This window comes from Bufo gargarizans, chromosome 8, assembly GCF_014858855.1.
Source record: "Bufo gargarizans isolate SCDJY-AF-19 chromosome 8, ASM1485885v1, whole genome shotgun sequence".
Taxonomy (NCBI): domain Eukaryota; kingdom Metazoa; phylum Chordata; class Amphibia; order Anura; family Bufonidae; genus Bufo; species Bufo gargarizans.
The window spans coordinates 140,028,040-140,049,536 of NC_058087.1; the positions used below are offsets into that span (position 1 = coordinate 140,028,040).

The 21,497-nt window shown below is 44.0% G+C and overlaps 1 protein-coding gene across 1 annotated transcript in view; it reads right to left on the bottom strand.

Annotated features, from left to right (window-relative positions):
• Nucleotides 1–4,149: 4,149 nt before the first annotated feature.
• LOC122945439 (uromodulin-like) overlaps nt 4,150–21,497 on the bottom strand; it is a 77,724-nt gene continuing 60,376 nt past the window's right edge. The window contains exon 15 of the mRNA XM_044304508.1: nt 4,150–4,859. Within this exon, the coding sequence (XP_044160443.1) occupies nt 4,150–4,859 (710 nt within the window). The remainder of the gene's footprint in view (nt 4,860–21,497) is intronic.

The following is a 21,497-nucleotide window of genomic DNA, read 5'->3' on the forward strand; positions in this document are numbered from 1 at the left end:
GATACGGGGGGGTCAAATGACCCCCCCCTGCGTTGTTACGGGATGCCGGCTGAATGATTTCAGCCGAAATCCCGTTCCGATTAACCCCAGCGGCGCCGGAATTAAGATTTTAAGTTAGGACGTACCGGTACGCCCTTGGTCCTTAAGGACTCGGGAAATAGGGCGTACCGGTACGCCCTATGTCCTTAAGGGGTTAAATTTGGAGTACGGCATCCTTGAAAGTTTGTCACCAAGGAGACACAAAGTGGGCTCCAGAGGGAAGGCACAGTCCAGCAGAGAGGAGATCAGGTCGCGTATCTTACTCCAAAAACTCTGCACCACTGGGTATGACCACCAAATGTGGTAGACCGTGCCATCCACTCCGCACCCCTGAAACACAAAGGAGAGACCTCTGGGTAGATGCGGTGGAGTCCTATAAGGGAACTAAGTATGTCCTATGAAGAACCTTGATTGAGGTTTCCGCTAGAGTAATTTGCCAAGAGGTCTTAGTCAGGGTCTGTGAACATTGATGCCATTTTGTAATAGTAAGTTCTTCCTGGATGTCCCCCTCCCACTCCAACATATATGGAAACTTAAGCCCCTCAGGTAAAGTGTTTAGTAAACCATAAATCCTAGACAGTATCCCCTGTTTATATAGCGAGCAATTGACAAATCTTTCAAAGGGAGTAAATTCCAATTTCGTGTCATTGATCTTCAGGGATTGAAGACATGAGAAGATTTGTAAGGCATTAAATGACTCACTTTCAGGTAGATCGTATTTGTTTTTAAAGTCGGTTATGGACATAAGTTTTCCCCTAACCAAGAACCTATAAAGGGAGGTAAAGTTATTCAAAGTCCACCACCGGAATGTCTCCGCCCGGAGTCCTGGAAGAAACAGTGGGTTACCAAATAAGTGGAAAAGCGGTGCAATTTTGGACTGAAAGCCTGCTTTGAATCTAACAGACCGCCATAAGATCAGTGAATGGTGCGACAATGGTGAGGCTGTACGTATAGTCGGAGGCAAGGGAGTGGTGTTCCAGAGCAAGGATCTCCAGGTCCAGGGAGCACAAAGTGTCTGTTCCAGCGATACCCACAGGGGGAAGACCTCCGGCTTTAAATGGGTCAAGAATAATTGAGCTAAGCCTGCCGATTTGTAATACTTAATGAAATCCGGAACAGAGAGACCTCCCTGAGATTTATGTCTACACGTCGTGGACCTGGAGATCCTGGCCCGCTTGCCAGCCCATATAAATTTCATGGTGTCTGCCTGTAAATTTCGGAGATCTTTAATGGGAACCTGAATCGGAAGGGTTCGAAATAAATAAAGGATGCGAGGTAGGACCACCATCCTGACAATATGTATTCTCCCTATCCATGAAACTGGTAGTGAGCTCCAAGTCTTGTAATCCTCTCTAAGTGGGATATAGTTGAGTTTGTAGGCTGAGGACAACTTCGCTGGTATTGAGGTTCCTAAATACTGAATATGAGTAGTTAGTTGGGGGAAGGGAAAATTTTGGGAAATGAGGTTTGAAGGGATGGCGAAGAATTACATAGTAGAAGTTCAGACTTCTTGTGGTTGATTTTAAGCCAAGAAGCTAAGGAGAAGGAATTTAACAGACGTAGGAGGTTTCGGAGCGAGATGAGAGGGTTGGTCAGGGAGAGCAAGAGGTCATCAGCAAACAAACTCAACTTATAGTCAGTGTTACCAATCTTAATACCCGACACGTTGGGGTCGTTCCTAATGGAGATAGCGAGGGGTTCCATGGCGAGGGCAAGTAAGGCGGGAGAGAGGGGGCAACCTTGTCTAGTGCCTCTAAGAATTTGGATTGGAGAGGGGTGGGTTGTCGGAAGTTTAAGGTATGCAACCGGAGCTGAATATATGGCCCGTACCGCTTGTAGGAAAGGGCCTTTGATGCCCATATTGAGTAACACTTTGTATTCCCAGCTAACAGAATAGAAGGCCCTTTCAATATCCAACGCTAAAATGGCCAGGGGTTTTTTCCTAGTGTTGGCTACTTGAATGACATTAAGTACCTTTCTAATGTTGGGGGGCTTCTCTGGAGCTTCTCTGTCTGGAATGAATCCTACCTGATCTTTATGTATAGACCAGGGAGAAGAGTATTGAGACGTCTTGCTAAAATCTATGTAAATAGTTTAGTGTCCAAATTTAACAGGGATATCGGTCTGTAATTAGTAGGAGATAAGGGATCTTTTTTAGGTTTGGGCAATACGGTGATGTTAGCATAGAGGAAGTCGGGATGGGGGGTACGGCCCGACAATAAATGGTTGCAGTATTGTACAATGTGTGGGGATAGGACTGGGGCATATTTTTTATAGTACAGGGCTGACAGACCATCCGGCCCCGGGGCCTTCCCCAATTTCAAGGAATTAATTGCATAGGTTACCTCCTCGGAACTAATGGCTCTACTCAGATCATGTAGTGCTTCGGGGGTCACCTGAGGGAGTGGTATTGACGACAAGAAGTCCTCTCTAACTGGGATGTGTCCATCATCTGAGCCTTTATATAGCTGTTGGTAAAAAGCGTGAAACGTATCATAAATGGTTTTGGGGTTAGGAGGTTATATGACCTGAGCGTGACCGGATTTGGAAAACCTGGTTGATCTTCTGTTTAGCCTTCAGTTGGCGAGCTAACATTTTATCGGGTTTGTTAGCGTATCTATAAAAGTACGAAGCAGTCCATCGTAGAGCTTTTTCAGTGTCATTGGACAATATCAGGTTTATCTGCATTTTGGTGTCTTTGACTGCTTTAAGTAAGTATAGAGAGGGTGACCTCTGGTGCGCCTGTACAAATCTGCTTAGCTTTGATTCGAGCGCCAGGAGGGCCGCCTGTCTCCCCCTCTTTAATTGAGAGGCTTCTTTAATTAGTTTACCCCGCATGTAAGCCTTATGGGCAAGCCATGTAATCATAGGGTCTACATCCGGGTGTACATTCTCCGTAAAAAAGCCTCTCATGTCCTCCTGAAGTCTATCACGAACAGCTGGTCTCGTCAACAGTGACTCGTTAAGTCTCCAAGAGAATAAGCGGCTCGTAGGTATATTCGGAGACAACTCAATCATCACCATGTCATGGTCAGACCAGGAGGACACGATATGCCTGCTATATGCTAGAAAGGGAAGCATAATGACAAATAGTAAAATAAGGTCAATACGAGAGTATATACCGTGGGCTGGGGAGTAATAAGTGTATCCCCTCTGTCCGCCGTTATGCTCCCTCAACGAATCCGCTATTGAAAGAGACTCCAGAACTTTCTTGATAGTGATCTTGCACGAGGCCATACGTGAAATGGTGGGAGGAGCAGAACGGTCCAACATCGGATCCATCGTGAAGTTAAAATCCCCGCACCAGATTATTTTGTCATAAGTAAGGGGCTCAAGCGTATTTCGCATATGGGAAAAAAACTTAATTGAATCAACGTTAAGGGCATACATATTGACTAGGCACCACACCTCACCGCAAAAATCACCCAGTAGTATGACATAACGCCCATCCTGGTCTACTATGGAACGAGTAACCTGAAATGGAAAATTATTCCTGAGCAGGATCATGGTCCCTCTGCATTTGGATTGATAAGTGGACGAGTAAAATCTGGTATATTGAGGATGGAAGTATTTAGGGTGGGAAGTTGCGGTGAAGTGGGTCTCCTGAAGGCATATAACATCAGGTTTGTTTCTATGATAGGATGAAAATGCTGTTTTACGTTTTCTCGGGGAGTTAAAACCCAGAACATTATGCGTTAGTACCCTGCACATGTCTAAGTATACAACACGGTATGGTTAGCGTAGGACACAGTATGCATTATCGTATATCTCACATGGCACAAAGTAAGATCTCCAACAAAAATAAAAAAAAGGGTAACGGTTGAATGAACTAATGCACTATAAAGTGCGACATAACACAGTCTAGATGGGTGAATTGTGGTCATCAGGGGGAGAAAGAACAGTCCTGATTCCACAATAAACAATTGTCCCATAAGGACGGGCAGCAAGTACGTCCGACCCACCGTGTCCCTTCGTATAAACATGTGGGTCATGAAGGGGAGTAATAATGCACCAAGCATAGGCTGGAATAACTGGAGAGGTCGTGAGTTACCCGAATTCAATGAGTCTCTGTCAATCCGGCGCTATCAGCGCCCATCTAAGAGGTGGTTATCAGGCCATCGGTGATCTGGCTCCTGCGGACGACGCTGAGACGACTTTTGTCCATTCCCTCGCCGGACGTTGGGGCCTAGGGCGCGGTGAGAGGCCCTCCGGATGGTCTAATTCAATGCCGGCCTTCTGCAGGACCTCCATCCCTTCAGCCAGCGTGCGAATGGTATGGCTACGTGTATTCAGCTGAAAGGAGAGGGCGAAGGGGAATCTGTACTTCTCCTGCGCTTGTTGAAGGGCCTGTGTCACAGGTCTCATATCCCTTCGTTTCCTCAGTGTGGACTGAGCCAAGTCTGCGTAGAGATGTACCGAGGAGGGAAGTCCAGGTAAGTTGGACAGGTTCCGTGCAGCATGTAGGATTCTATCCCTCATTTCAGGGTGGTGCATACGTAGTACCACGTCTCTCGGCATGTCTGGTATTCTTGGTTTCCCCAAGGACCTGTGGACTCTGTCCATCTTAAGTTGGTCAGGTTCAATGTCCGGCAGTAATTCCGCAAACAGGGATCCCATTGTTGCAGGCAAGTCCTGGAAAAGTTCCGGTAGACCTCGGACCCTGAGGTTACCTCTCCTGGACCTGTTTTCTAGGTCCTCGATTTTAAGTTCAAGTTCCTGCAGCTGAGCCGAATGCGAATCAATATCCGCTCTGTCCGCTCCAATGGTGTCTGCTAATTCATCGGCTCTAGATTCTATGTCCGACACCCGGTTGCCCAGGTCTTGTATTTACCGAGTAAATTCAGCCACCGCTTGTGACAACTCGGGTTCGGAATAGCGCTGCGATGTTGTTATAGAGGTCAGTCGGATCTGGCTGTACCTCTTCTGGAGCTGGTCGTTGTCCACTATCAGTGGAGGAGGCAGGGCTTGCCGGGAGTGCGGCCTGGTCCACCATGATGGATTGGCGCGTAGACCTAAAAATCTCCAGTATTGTCTGGGACGGAGCGGGTGTAGTCGGCAATTTAGTCTTCCCTTTGCTCCGGGATGTTTTCTGCGTCCCCTGCATGAGATCACTTTTGTAGTGGAGCCGCGATGACGGCGATTATGACGGGATGAAGACGGTGGTCGGTGCGGAGCTCACACAGGCATGTCCTCCCAGCGAGCCGCGCGCATGCGCCTCCCAATGTTTGTATAGTTAATGCTCTGTACTGACATTCAGTTGTTCCAGCATGAGCCAGGCAAGGCAAGAGTTAGCAAGCCCTCTCTGGAGCTCAGGGTGTGGGATGACTCCAACCCTATGTCCAGAAAAATTTAGGAGAGGGAGAAGGAAGGAGCAGAACAGTCTCTATGTGTGCTCCTCTCCCATACTTAGTCTTTATGACTATAGAACGTCTATTTACACGTGCTCCAGTAACTAAGACATCATTTTTCATTTATATTGCTTTTAAAACATAACTAAACACACAAAGTGAGACTGATTAAAAATCTCAATAGTTGGCAGACTTTTATCCTATATGTTATCCAGTCTCTGAAAGGGTAATTCAGCTTCTGTTTGTTTCTCTCAAGCAGCTTATCAAATGGGAAACAATGCAGCCAGCTAGTTGTGCACCTTCACTGGCTATATAGCTATATTGTTTCCTACTCTTTCCATATATATAGGTTTTGTGCCAATATTGACTGGTATTTGGAACTGTTCAGAATTCCCTCTTGCTTAACTAAGGCCCCAGTTCCAGCTGAAGAAAAACAGCCCCTTGGCATGATGCTGCCCCCACCATGCTTCACTGTGGGGATGGTGTTCTTTTGGTGATATGCAGTGTTGTTTTTGCGCCAAACATCTCTTTTAGAATTATGGCCAAAAAGTTCAACCTTGGTTTCATCAGACCATAACACCTTTTTCCACATGCTTTTGGGAGACTTCAGATGTGTTTTTGCAAAATGTAGCCTGGCTTGGATGTTTTTCTTCATAAGAAAAGGCTTTCGTCTTGCCACTCTACCCCATAGCCCAGACATATGAAGAATACGGGAGATTGTTGTTACATGTACCACACAGCCAGTACTTGCCAGATATTCCTGCAGCTCCTTTAATGTTGCTGTAGGCCTCTTGGTAGCCTCCCAGACCAGTTTTCTTCTCGTCTTTTCATAGATTTTGGAGGGACTTCCATTTCTTGGTAATGTCACTGTTGTGCCATATTTTCTCCACTTGATGATGACTGTCTTCACTGTGTTCCATGGTATATCTAATGCCTTGGAAATTCTTTTGTACCCTTCTCCTGACTGATGCCTTTTAACAATGAGATCCCTCTGATGGTTAGAAGCTCTCTGTGGACCATGGCTTTGGCTGCGGGATGCGACTAATAACATTTCAGGAAAGACCAACTAGAGCAGCTGAACTTTATTTGGGGTTAATCAGAGGCACTTCAAATGATGGCAGGTGAATGCTGACTCCTATTTAACAGGATTTTGAATGTGATTACTTAATGCTGAACACAGCTACATTCCCAGTTATAAGAGGGTGTGCACACTTATGCAACCACATTATTTTTGTTTTTTGTTTTGTTTTCTTCCCTCCACCTAAAAGATTTCAGTTTGTTTCAGTTTGTTTTTCAATTGAGTGGTACAGTTTATAGGTCACATTAAAGGTGGAAAACGTTCTGAAATGATTTATCTTTGTCTCATTTTTTTTACAGCACAGAAACCTGACATTTTAACAGGGGTGTGTAGACTTTTTATATCCACTGTAATTAGGTCATGATGCAGGCTGTCTGTACCTAACTTCTGTGTTTAAAACACACAAACACGTTTACTGCCTCCCGACATGTTTCGCCAGAAAACCAGCATCTTGAGGGGATCGGGCAGGTAATATACACTCACCTAAAGAATTATTAGGAACACCATACTAATACGGTGTTGGACCCCCTTTTGCCTTCAGAACTGCCTTAATTCTACATGGCATTGATTCAACAAGGTGCTGATAGCATTCTTTAGAAATGTTGGCCCATATTGATAGGATAGCATCTTGCAGTTGATGGAGATTTGAGGGATGCACATCCAGGGCACGAAGCTCCCGTTCCACCACATCCCAAAGATGCTCTATTGGGTTGAGATCTGGTGACTGTGGGGGCCATTTTAGTACAGTGAACTCATTGTCATGTTTAAGAAACCAATTTGAAATGATTCGAGCTTTGTGACATGGTGCATTATCCTGCTGGAAGTAGCCATCAGAGGATGGGTACATGGTGGTCATGAAGGGATGGACATGGTCAGAAACAATGCTCAGGTAGCCCGTTGCATTTAAACTATGGCCAATAGGCACTAAGGGGCCTAAAGTGTGCCCAGAAAACATCCCCCACACCATTACACCACCACCACCAGCCTGCACAGTGGTAACAAGGCATGATGGATACATTTTCTCATTCTGTTTACGCCAAATTCGGACTCTACCATTTGAATGTCTCAACAGAAACCGAGACTCATCAGACCAGGCAACATTTTTCTAGTCTTCAACAGTCCAATTTTGGTGAGCTCGTGCAAATTGTAGCCTCTTTTTCCTATTTGTAGTGGAGATGAGTGGTACCCGGTGGGGTCTTCTGCTGTTCTAGCCCATCCGCCTCAAGGTTGTGCATGTTGTGGCTTCACAAATGCTTTGCTGCATACCTCGGTTGTAACGAGTGGTTATTTCAGTCAACGTTGCTCTTCTATCAGCTTGAATCAGTCGGCCCATTCTCCTCTGACCTCTAGCATCAACAAGGCATTTTCGCCCACAGGACTGCCGCATACTGGATGTTTTTCACTTTTCACACCATTCTTTGTAAACCCTAGAAATGGTTGTGCGTGAAAATCTCAGTAACTGAGCAGATTGTGAAATACTCAGACCGGCCCGTCTGGCACCAACAACCATGCCACGCTCAAAATTGCTTAAATCACCTTTCTTTCCCATTCTGACATTCAGTTTGGAGTTCAGGAGATTGTCTTGACCAGGACCACAACCCTACATGCATTAAAGCAACTGCCATGTGATTGGTTGACTAGATAATCGCATTAATGAGAAATAGAACAGGTGTTCCTAATAATTCTTTAGGTAAGTGTATATATGTAAGGCTGTACATTTATTTTGTGTTGATTAATCTCATTATCTATCTTTATAGGGCTTGGAGCTCTGTTTATCTATTTAGAGTCATAAATCCCCTGCTTTTTATTCGCAAAACCTCAGTGTAGAGAAAAGGTAAAATTCTGTCCATTTACATCACTAAGGGGGGTAATGGAGCTTACTGAAGACAGATTTATTATTGAGTTTAATAGAAAATACATATATTACTCATCTGTAATGTCTTTCTAGTGGTGGTTAAAGTCAAGCAGAGATTTATGACTTATCTCTGAGTCTGGGTGAAGGAAAGAAGAACGTTTCGAGCTCCACAAACATAAGAAAGAGTATAACAACCTATATAAAGGTATATTATAAACTTACAATTTCCAGATGAAGAGCATCCTATCTTTTCCCAGCTAAAGTTGGCAATCACATCTGAAAGGATGAGAATCTCTGACCCATGTGACTTGGTTGCTGAGGAAGATTTCATGCTCTGCCTAGTAACAGGTGGGTTACTAGGAACGGAGGCGGACACATTCATTTCAATGGGGTCGCAAAAGATTTGGAGAGCACACCGCGTACAGTACACATCCGCACTTCCATTCCACGGCCTCGCAAAAAAATATAGCATGTCCTATTCTTATCTGCAGCCACGGACAAGAATAGGCATTTCTATCATAGTGCGGCAATGTGCAATCCGCCGATGTCCGTGTTTTGCATGTGAATGGACCCTTATTAAGGAAGCCGTCCTGGGATTAGGAGCTGTTGTCTCCAAACCGTCCAGCAGGACCGTTGGATACTGAGCTCTCTGCCCTCCCTCTCTGTAGGCCCTTTGGATATTTATGTACAATGTGCCACGACCTCATTACTTAAAGGAGAGGAAAGTCGCTCACCTTGTGAGTGGATAGGCATGTGGTAACTCAGGTTAGTCTGAACTTATTGCATGACTATTATGTGGTGATTTTAATTATTGAAATTATTTGATCTTTAAAAAAAAGTCTCTGTCCAATTTAACATCTACCAATTATCGTTTCCATGTATCTTATTTATGTCTTTATTTATGGTCATGGGTTTTATTTATATCTAAGCGGTTAATAGTGATTTAAAATCCCATGACAGGTTAGGCCATGAATTGTAGTAAAGTCTGCGATTGGACATGTCTAACAGAGTACCAAAGCATAGTTGTCTACAGTCCCAAACTTGCCAGGTTTGTCCAAAATGTCCAGAGACAATTCCAGCAAATTTGTCTTGTTCTGGCCTGAAAATGAGTGGGGCTTAGATAATCACCTCCGGGTTTGGGGCAGGGCTCGAAATCTCAGAATTTACCAACACAAATGTTGGTATGCCAAAAGATCTTCTGGTTGAACTAGAGTGACTCTCACACAACAATTGGCTCAACATAACAAACCCCATTTGGAGCTCAATTTGGAACCAATTACTTGCCAATAGAGTCTATGTCATACCTCACATACCACGGGGTAAAAAACTACGTTGTTATCACTAGTGGGCCAGCCCACCCCAAAATTCCTATGCAGAAACTATTATTTATTATTATTATTTATTTATTTTATGCACTTATATAGCACGGCTATTCCGCAGCGCTTTATAGACACTAGCATCATGTTGTCCGCTATGGGGCTCACAATCTAAGGTCCCTATCAGCAGTATTGTACTAAGGGGGAGCGTAGGGGGCGGTCCGCCCCAGGTGCCGGCTCTCAGGGGGGTGCCAGAAGCAATGAGCGCTTCCATCAATATAGATGAAAGCGCTCATTGCTGGAGCGCTGGGAGCTGCGGTCCTGTCACTCACTGCTCAGCTCCCCACGCTCCTCCCCTCCTTCAGGCCGGCGGCGCACAGAAGGGTGAAGCAGAAAGACTTCTCCCCACTCCACCATTCAACCTGCAGGCACAGATCGCACTGCTGGCATGTGTGGGTGTAGCCTGCATCCCGGAAATCTGCATAACTCCGCCCACACAGTGCTGCAGAACAATCAGTGCTTGCAGGGAAGATAGGACAACGTGAGTAGTTACTGTGTTTCTTTGGTTAATACAGAGGGGGCACAAAGGGCTTTATTACTATGGAGGGGGCACAAAGGACTTTATTACTATGGAGGGGGCACAGAGGACTTTATTACTATGGGGGGGCACAGAGGGCATTATTACTATGGAGGGGGCACAGAGGGCATTACTAATGTGAAGGGGGCACAATGGGCATTTCTACTATGGAGGGGGCACAAAGCCCGGGGGCATTACTACAATGAAGGGGGAACAGAGGGCATTATTACTGTGAAGGGGACACAGAGGGCATTACAACTGTGAAAGGGGCACAGAGAGGGCATAACAACTGTGAGGGGGCACAGTGGGCATTATTAATGTGAAGGGGATACAGAGAGCATTACTAGCACAGTGGACATTACTACTATTAGGGGGGCACAATGGGCATTATTACTATAAAGGGGGCACAACTGGGATTATTACTATGAAGTGGTTACAATGGGGATTATTACTGTGAAGGGGGCACAATGGGGATTATTACCGTGAAGGGGGCACAAAGAGGGCATAACAATTGTGAAAGGGGCACAGAGAGGGCATAACTACAGTGAGGGGGCACAATGTGGGCATAACAACTGTGAGGGGGCACACATCTGTACAAAACTACTGTGAAGGTTGTACAATGAGGGCAATACTACTGTGAGGGGGCACCATTTTTTTTTAAGTATTGGGGGATGGGGGGTGCCAGAGAAAGGACGCCACTGCCTATCAGTATGCCTTTGGAGTGTAGGAGGTAACCAGAGTACCGGGACCGGTATTGAGCCCCTATGATGTCAGTGCCGGAAAATAAAAATGCTAGTGTGAAAGTACCGTTATTGACACATCCACTCAATATCCAAGAGGATTGTCCCGTGCAGTTCTGTTGCTGAATATCACAGTGATGACATGGATGAATGGCTGAAACATGTGTACAGTATAAATGTCTACCTAGGCAGAGTTACAAATTACTTTCAGTGAGCACATTCTTGCACGCTCCTTCATCACAAGTCATGGTTATAGACAAAATCCATCAATGTTCTGAAATCTTCTGTCTAACAGGTTTAAGTTTTCTGGGTCACATTCATAGCCTGGAGAACTACCTTTATTTCCAAGGTCCCACACTCAACTTCAGGACAAAAACTTTTTACATAGTGAACAAGCAAATCAAATGTAATTATTAAGATAGTTAACATACCATAGTTTGAAGCAAATATATACCACTTGACCCCAGGTTACTTTTAAGCAAGTGTGGGGAAAAAAATGCTGCAAAGTAAGAATGCTTTAAAAAAAAAATATATATATATATACAGTTGCAAGAAAAAGTATGTAAACCCTTTGGAATGATATGGATTTCTGCACAAACTGGTCAAAAAATGTGATCTGATCTTCATCTAAGTCACAACAATAGACAATCACAGTCTGCTTAAACTAATAACATACAAATAATTAAATGTTACCATGTTTTTATTGAACACACCATGTAAACATTCACAGTGCAGGTGGAAAAAGTATGTGAACCCCTAGACTATGCTGCCTTAGGGTATTTCCACACTAGCATTATTCTTTTCTGGTATTGAGTTCCATCACAGGGGCTCGATACCGGAAAATAACTGATCAGTTTTAGGACATCAGGATGCATCAGGATGTCTTCAGTTCAGTCTTTTTGACTTTTCAGGACGGAGATAATACCACAGCATGCTGCGGTTTTAGCTCTGTCCAAAATTCCGGAACACTTGCCGGAATGCCGGATCCGGCATTTTTTCCCATTGACATGCATTAATGCCGAGTGTTCTGGCAAAATGGATCCGGCATTGCAGTCTGCGCATGCTCAGACTGAAAAAAATGTGAAAAAAATAAATGCCGGATCAGTTTTTCTGATGACACCGGAGAGACGGATCCGGCATTTCAATGCATTTGTCATACGGATCAGGATCCTGATCCATCTGACAAATGCCATCAGTTTGCATACGTTTTGACGGATCCGGCAGGCAGTTCCGGCGATGGAACTGCCTGACGGAATCCTCTGCCGCAAGTGTGAAAGTACCCTAAGGGTGCATTCACATGACCGTTTAGCTTTCCATTCTTCTGATCTGTCAGAAGAAGAGAGAGAGAAAAAAAAACAGGATCCTGTAAAAAAAATAAGGGCCGCTTCACACGAGCGGATGCCGTGCGTGGCATCCGCTCCGTGAAAGAGTGCCAAGACCCGCTGCAGACTGCAGAGGCACGGAGCAGTAACATGACTGTTAATGCTCCGTGCCTCTCTGTGATCTCTTTACTACGAAATCACAGTGACAACTGTGATTTCGTAGTAAAGAGATCACAGAGAGGCACGGAGCATTAACAGTCATGTTACTGCTCCGTGCCTCTGCAGTCTGCAGCGGGTCTTGGCACTCTTTCACGGAGCGGATGCCACGCACGGCATCCGCTCGTGTGAAGCGGCCCTAAGAATGCACAGGATCGATTTTTTACAGGATCCAGCAATAAAACGGATCCTGTTGCATCAGTTGTCAAGCGTTTAAGCCATTTCCGTCTGAGATACGTTTTTTTAGCCGGAAACAAAAGTACTGCATGTAGGACTTTTGTTTCCATCTAAAATACATTGTATAAAATTATAGGATGCACCATGAATCAATATGTTGGGATTGAGGGCTTTAGGCTACTTTCACACTTGCGGCACTTGCCTGCCACATCCGGCAATCTGCATGCTAACGGACAGCATTTGTAGACGGATCCGGATGCGGATACATCTTACAAATGCATTGCAAGAACGGATCCGTCTCTTTGGATGTCATCCGGAGAAACGGATCCGTTATATATTTTTGTTCACATTTTTCTACAGGTCTGCGCATGCGCAGACCGGAAGGACAGATCCGGTATTGCATTATTTTTAATGCCGGATCCGGCACTAATACATTTCAATGTAAATGAATGCCGGATCCAGCATTCCGGCAACTGATCCGGAATTTTGGACAGAGATAATACCGCAGCATGCTGCTGTATTTCCTCCGTCCAAAACGCCGTTCAGTGACTGAACTGAAGACATCCTGATGCATCCTGAACGGATTTGTCTCCATTCAGAATGCATGGGGATAAAACTGATCAGTTATTTTCCGGTATTGAGCCCCTATGATGGAACTCAGTGCCGGAAAAGAAAAACGCTAGTGTGAAAGTACCCTTATTGACACATCCACTTAATATCCAAGAGGATTGTCCCGTGCAGTTCTGTTGCTGAATATCACAGTGATGACATGGATGAATGGCTGAAACATGTGTACAGTATATATGTCTACATAGGCAGAGTTAGAAATTACTTTCAGTGAGCACATTCTTGCACGCTCCTTCATCACAAGTCATGTTTATAGACAAAATCCATCAATGTTCTGAAATCTTCTGTCTAACAGGTTTAAGTTTTCTGGGTCACATTGATAGCCTGGAGAACTACCTTTATTTCCGAGGTCCCACACTCAACTTCAGGACAAAAACTTTTCACATAGTGAACAAGCAAATCAGAGGTAATTATTAAGATAGTTAACATACCATAGTTTGAGGCAAATATATACCACTTGACCCGAGGTTACTTTTAAGCAAGTGTGGGGAAAAAATGCTGCAAAGTAAGAATGCTTTAAAAAAAATAAAAAAAAAATATACAGTTGCAAGGTTATGAAATTTGTTCACGCTTCGTTTACTGGTAAAAGGTGAATTGCGTTATGGATTCCGTTACCACGGACCATAACACAATTCTATGACGGAATGCATAACGGAATGCCTTTAGAGGCATTCCGTTATTCATTCCATCATAATAAAAGTCTATGGGCTGCAAAACGGATCCGTCCCATTTCCGTTATGCAGCGGAGGACTCCCGGAAACGGGACGGATCTGTTTTGCAGCCCATAGACTTTTATTATGACGGAATGAATAACGGAATGCCTCTAAAGGCAGGACGGCCACTCCTAGGGAGAGTAGCAGCAGTGCTGAACTTTCTCCTTTTATAGACAATTTGTCTTACCGTGGACTGATGAACAGCAAGGCTTTTGGAGATACTTTTATAACCCTTTCCAGCTTTATGCAAGTCAACAATTCTTAATCGTAGGTCTTCTGAGAGCTCTTTTGTGCGAGGCATCATTCACATCAGGCAATGTTTCTCGTGAAAAGCAAACCCAGAACTGGTGTGTGTTTTTATAGGGCAGCTGTAACCAACACCTCCAATCTCATCTCATTGATTGGACTCCAGTTGGCTGACAGCTCACTCCATTTAGCTGTTGGAGATGTCATTAGTCTAGGGGTTCACATACTTTTTCCACCTGCACTGTGAATGTTTACATGGTGTGTTCAATAAAAACATGGTAACATTTAATTCTTTGTGTGTTATTAGTTTAAGCAGACTGTGATTGTCTATTGTTGTGACTTAGATGAAGATCAGATCACATTTTATGACCAATTTGTGCAGAAATCCATATCATTCCAAAGGGTTCACATACTTTTTCTTGCAACTGTGTGTATATATATATATATATATATATTAGATAATTTTTAGATCATTTGAGCAATACAGCATGGTATTATTTGGGCGTAGCAGTTACTTGGGCACTGTAAGGTTGTCATACTATAACGATCGGCGTAACTGTCACATACGTGACACGGAGGGAGGAAAAGAGGGAGGCCCTGCCCTAGTGAGAGGGAAGGTGGTGACCCCTGACTCACCTTGCGGCTGGCGCCTGGCTGCCCTGTCGTCCCTAGACGGGTTCCTCACCCGTACGCCGATCACGTGCCTAAAACCCTGGCTTTCCCTAGGATGAGCCCTAGATAGTGAACAGGGCGGTGGGAACACTAGTCCGCACCACTAGCTCTAAAGGAAAACACCAAGGGGAGGACAGACAATACAGACTAAACATATAATCCCAGGTGGGCAACAACAGGAGACAACAAAAGCCCAACAGGGATCCGGAGGGTAGCACTCTGGAACAACAACCAGGATTCTCAGCTCCAGTGGGTCAGCATAGATGTCCAGGCAGGAAGCTCTATAACTGGCAACAAGAGAAGTGTGAGAGGAGAATATAAGGAGTTTGGGAGTGGCAGACAAGAAACAGCTGAGGAGGAGAAGCTACGGATCCCTGAGTGAGACAAAAAGGATAGCAAGGCAAACACAGAAAACAAACACTAAGAAACACCGTGATCTTTAGACATAGAGCGCGCAGCCACCCGCTGCGACTTCCTGACCCCGGGTATAACGGAGTCAGACGTGGCTCTTGACACCCTCGTGACACATACATACCCTCGTGACACATACTTATGATTTTGCTACTGGTTGTTACTAGAGATGAGTGAATTTCATATTTTGAAATTCGTTCACACTTCGTTTGGGTGGTAAAAGGTGAATTGCGTTATGGATTCCTTTACCACGGACCATAACGCAATTCAATGACGGAATGCATAACGGAATGCATTTAGATTTTTATTATGATGGAATGAATATGCCCATAGACTTTTATTATGATGGAATGAATAACGGAATGCCTCTAAAGGCATTCCGTTATGCATTCCGTTATTGAATTGTGTTATGGTCCGTGGTAACTGAATCCGTAACGCAATTCACCTTTTACCAGTAAACGAAGCGTGAACAAATTTCAGAACCGGAAATTCGTTCATCTCTAATAGCTATCTTACTAGGCAAAACGCTGCGAAAATTTGCTACTAGTAAATTATTATGTATCAGAGATATACGACTGCTTTTTTTTTGCAAAAAGATAAAAACAGTACAGATTCAAGAAGAGCCCATTCTGCCCCCATTGAATATTTCCAGCCTTCCTACCTCTATCAACCATGAAAGGGGGTTGAGAGCAGTTCAAAGGCCTTTGGTTGGATCAGATATCAGTAGACAATTTATAATGGAGTTGTCGGAGTTGACATTGGGAGAGAAATAACGACTTCAGATTTGGCAGCACATTTTATTTGCAATTAAAAGGCGTGGCGATGGGCTCAAACTTCATGCCTACATATGGAAAAAATGTTGTTGCCCAATTAGAGGAGCAGTTTGTCTATGTATATCCCCATTTCAGTCATGTACTGGAGGTACGTAGACGTCATTTTCCTAATTTGGAAAGACACAACAGATGCATTGTGTTCTCCCACCATTGCTAGACTAATATGTAAACACTGGCCAATTATGAAAAACATTTTTCCGAGAAATCCTCAATTTGCCAAGTTCCACTCATGTCATATCGCAGGGCAAAAAATATTAGAGAAAGGTTGGTAAAAACTGAAGATAATAAAACAAAAGCGGAAATACAACTTTTTCCCGTAAAAGATGGATGAGCAGTTTCCCCTTTTTGGGTTGTATCAACTACAAATTAGGGCGGGTTCACATTGGCGTTAGGGAATTTCATTATAGGCTCCGTTAGAACAGAGATATAATGGAATATAATGGAATTTTAAGACGGAAAGCAAAATGGAAGCTTTTAAGAGGCATTCGTTTTGCTCCGCCCTAATACAGGTCTATGGTCCAAGTAATGGTTCTGTTTGTTTTCATTATACATTACAATTTTTTTCCGTCATGCATAACGCAACCAAAAATACCCGTCATTTGGCCCCATTGACATATGTTATACATGATGGAAAAAAATAGTCCTGTCCAGAGACTAGTCCAGGGCTCCCTGTTTTACTATGAAAAAGAACCACTCAGCAGTGAATAGAACTGCCGGGCGGGTGCGCACCCCCCCAGCCTCTGCGCCCGAGGCACGTACCCCGCCACCTCCGCCCCTTGCTACGCCCCTGAAGTCATGGTGTGGTCATATTATCCAGTCATGGTATGGTGGTATCATCCAGTCATGGAAAGGTATACAGGTCCTTCTCAAAAAATTAGCATATTGTGATAAAGTTGATTATTTTCTGTAATGTACTGATAAACATTAGACTTTCATATATTTTAGATTCATTACACACCAACTGAAGTAATTCAAGCCTTTTATTGTTTTAATATTGATGATTTTGGCATACAGCTCATGAAAACCCAAATTTCCTATCTAAAAAAATTAGCATATTTCATCCGACCAATAAAAGAAAAGTGTTTTTAATACAAAAAAAGTCAACCTTCAAATAATTATGTTCAGTTATGCACTCAGTACTTGGTCAGGAATCCTTTTGCAGAAATGACTGCTTCAATGCGGCGTGGCATGGAGGCAATCAGCCTGTGGCACTGCTGAGGTGTTATGGAGGCCCAGGATGCTTCGATAGCGGCCTTAATCTCATCCAGAGTGTTGGGTCTTGCGTCTCTCAACTTTCTCTTCCCAATATCCCACAGATTCTCTATGGGGTTCAGGTCAGGAGAGTTGGCAGGCCAATTGAGCCCAGTAATACCATGGTCAGTAAACCATTTACCAGTGGTTTTGACACTGTGAGCAGGTGCCAGGTCGTGCTGAAAAATGAAATCTTCATCTCCATAAAGCTTTTCAGCAGATGGAAGCATGAAGTGCTCCAAAATCTCCTGATAGCTAGCTGCATTGACCCTGCCCTTGATAAAACACAGTGGACCAACACCAGCAGCTGACATGGCACCCCAGACCATCACTGACTGTGGGTACTTGACACTGGACTTCGGGCACTTTGGCATTTCCCTCTCCCCAGTCTTCCTCCAGACTCTGGCACCTTGATTTCCGAATGACATGCAACAGTCCAGTGCTGCTTCTCTGTAGCCCAGGTCAGGCGCTTCTGCCGCTGTTTCTGGTTCAAAAGTGGCTTGACCTGGGGAATGTGGCACCTGTAGCCCATTTCCTGCACACGCCTGTACACGGTGGCTCTGGATGTTTCTACTCCAGACTCAGTCCACTGCTTCCGCAGGTCCCCCAAGGTCTGGAATCGGTCCTTCTCCACAATCTTCCTCAGGGTCCGGTCACCTCTTCTCGTTGTGCAGCGTTTTCTGCCACACTTTTTCCTTCATACAGACTTCCCACTGAGGTGCCTTGATACAGCACTCTGGGAACAGCCTATTCGTTCAGAAATTTCTTTCTGTGTCTTACCCTCTTGCTTAAGGGTGTCAATGATGGCCTTCTGGACAGCAGTCAGGTCGGCAGTCTTACCCATGATTGCGGTTTTGAGTAATGAACCAGGCTGGGAGTTTTTAAAAGCCTCAGGAATCTTTTGCAGGTGTTTAGAGTTAATTAGTTGATTCAGATGATTAGGTTAATAGCTCGTTTAGAGAACCTTTTCATGATATGCTAATTTTTTGAGATAGGAATTTTGGGTTTTCATGAGCTGTATGCCAAAATCATCAATATTAAAACAATAAAAGGCTTGAACTACTTCAGTTGGTGTGTAATGAATCTAAAATATATGAAAGACTAATGTTTATCAGTACATTACAGAAAATAATGAACTTTATCACAATATGCTAATTTTTTGAGAAGGACCTGTACTGTATTGGGATGTTATATATTCATGGTATGGTATTATCTATTCACGGTGTGGTGGTATTATCCAGTCATGGATATGGTGATATTTTCCAGCCTTGGTGTTATCCACTCACTGCATTGTGATGGTATGTAGTCATGGTGTAGTATCATCCAGTCATGATATTGTGAGATTATCTACTCATGGTGTAGTCATATTATCCAGTCACGGTATGGTGGTATTATCCAATCATGGTATGGTGTATTGTGATGTTATATAGTCATGGTATGGTATTAATCATTCACGGTGGGGTGGTATTATCCAGTCATGGTATGGCGGTATCATTCACTCATGGTATGGTGATATTATCCAGTCATGGTATGGTTTATGGTGCTATTATTCAGTCACGGTATGACAGTATTATCCAGTCACGGTACTGTGGTATTATCCAGTCATGGGTATGGCAATGTTATCCAGTCATTGTATAGTAGTATTGTCTATTCATGAGTATGGTGACGTTATTCAGCCATGGTATAGGGGTATCATCCAGACACAATATGGTGTATGAGAAAGTGTATTCTCACCACAAGACACTATCACATACAATGCAAAACCCTTATGCAATAAAACATCTTTTTTTAATAGATATAGTGCTCCAAAAGCAACAGATAATCCAATGATACCAATCAGAATAGCAGGTGTATAAAGATCACCTTCCAAATACAGAACATACAATGGAACACAGCGTCCACAGTTTAATCACAGCAATAGAGATGGTATCTTAATCCCGGTCCGAAGATTAAGCCAAGGGTACTCATAGAGCATGGAGAAACTGGATGTTTAGCAATCTTTCCCTGGAACATCCCTCCAAGTAGTCCTTCCTGAAAGCAGAGCCACCCCCCTTAGAAGGGCATCCACACTTGGCATCCACAATGACTCGTGCTGGTAATTGTGATAGAAGCAATTTGTCTCTTCATTTGCATATTTTATGATAAGAAACTGTTGTGGAATCATATATCTATATATCTAGTATCAAATGTATACTTGCTTGTATTATATCTAACAGTTTGCTTAACAAACAAGATGGCCCCTGAAGTAGCAGCCAGCTCCCTTAATAATCCCTTACTAAACACTTTATGATATTGAAATTGCTGACATAGTGCTGACATTGCTAAAGTATGGAGTGATAATGTGATACCTTGTCATGGGACTTAGTAATGTGACAATTAGATCATCAAATTAGCCGAGTCATAAAGTTCCTCTTTTTTGTTATAAAATATCATGTAATCTCAATAAACGCAGCATCTTGCATTGACTGACTTCTCTGTGACAGTCTGTGTGTGATCTCTCTTTCAAGGCGTACGTATGCCAATTATTTTATATCATTCGGAGCAATACATCAACAATACATCACTGACTATTGGAGTCAGATCCAGAACCATATCAGTTGGCGCCCAACGTGGGGCCTGAGGATTGGACCTCCTGCTGGCGTACCCCCAGAGACTGGACCCAGAGAGACAAGCCAACGGACACCGGGACCGCGGCCCGTAATAAGAGGTGAGAAAATATATTCATCTTACCTATTCTGTGTCCCTTGGCTTAGTCTATCCATATTTGTTCTAGGGAGGGGTGCACCGACAGTGAGGCATCCTCAGGGGCATGAAAGTAAGAACCCCATTGTATTGATAAGCTTGATGTATTGTGTTTTATTATTTTTTTGTGTATGGTTGGTTTCTCTGGTCTCTGGGAGAAAGGAGAGGCATAGACTGACAGAACAATAGAAGTCTCCTAAAGTGCCTACATTGAGGGGTAACCCTGGTGTGTAACCCCAAGAAATAGTAGAAGGGAAGGAGACGGCTTGCTGATAACCCAGTGGTGTGTTAATCTCAAGCTCAAGGTGTTTGTTTGTCAGTGTCTGTGCTAATCCAACTATCAGAGACAGAAAGTGTTGAAGGCTCCAGAAAGTGTTGAAGGCTCCAGAACGTGTTGTTTTGAAAAGATGGGTAACCGAAATAGTGTCCCGAAGGGCTATTGTTCACCTGAACAGTACGTGGCGGACCGGAGAGGAAAAGGTTATGTCAAAGGACTAAGCAAGTTAGAAAAGAATTATGGTATTGCAAAAGGAGGTGTGTTGTGTTCTGCTGTGTGGCAGACATTGTTGACTGAGAAAAGAGGCAAATTGAATGATGATAAGTTGATAGATACAGTCAGGGTATGGCTGGACTGTAGCAAAGAATTTGAACAGACAAAAGGAGAAGCAATGTTTGATGAAAAATCAGGACTCCATTACTATCGGCCTGGCCCAGTCTTAGTACAGGAACAGCCACCGCCCTATAACAGTGGCGCAGCTGAAAGAAAAAGGGGAAGTTGGACTTGTACACATTGTGGTCAGCAGAACCCTGCCCCCCGTGATACGTGCTTAGCCTGTGGTGCTCCACGCCCACATAATCATGCTCTTTTAGCCCCCCAGCACGTCTCACCAGTCCCAGCAGTGACGCCATCTTGTCCTCAGCCAACGCCCAAGGCTGGACTTGTAATCTCCCCAAACCCTGCTCTTTCTGTCATGCCACAAGTCACTGCTATATACCCACTTGTAAATCCTGACGGCACCTACATGCTACCCAGTCAGCCCATAGCTCCAGCTCATATAATGGTAGGAGGTAGTGGTGCTGTAGATCAGGAAGATGAGGATGGGGAGAAACAAAAGGAAGATGCAGGGGAAGACTCACAGCAGACAGTGGACTATGCACCTGGTACTGCAGCACAAACCCCGGGATATCGCAGCCCCCCACCGCACCTTGGACAATTTTCTGATATTACCCTAAGTAGTCAGCAGGGTGCAGCAAGAGCAATGAATGAGTCTTTTCAAAACCAAATTACAGAGCTGCAAAGAGAGATCCATAACATAGGACAAGGAAATCTTGAA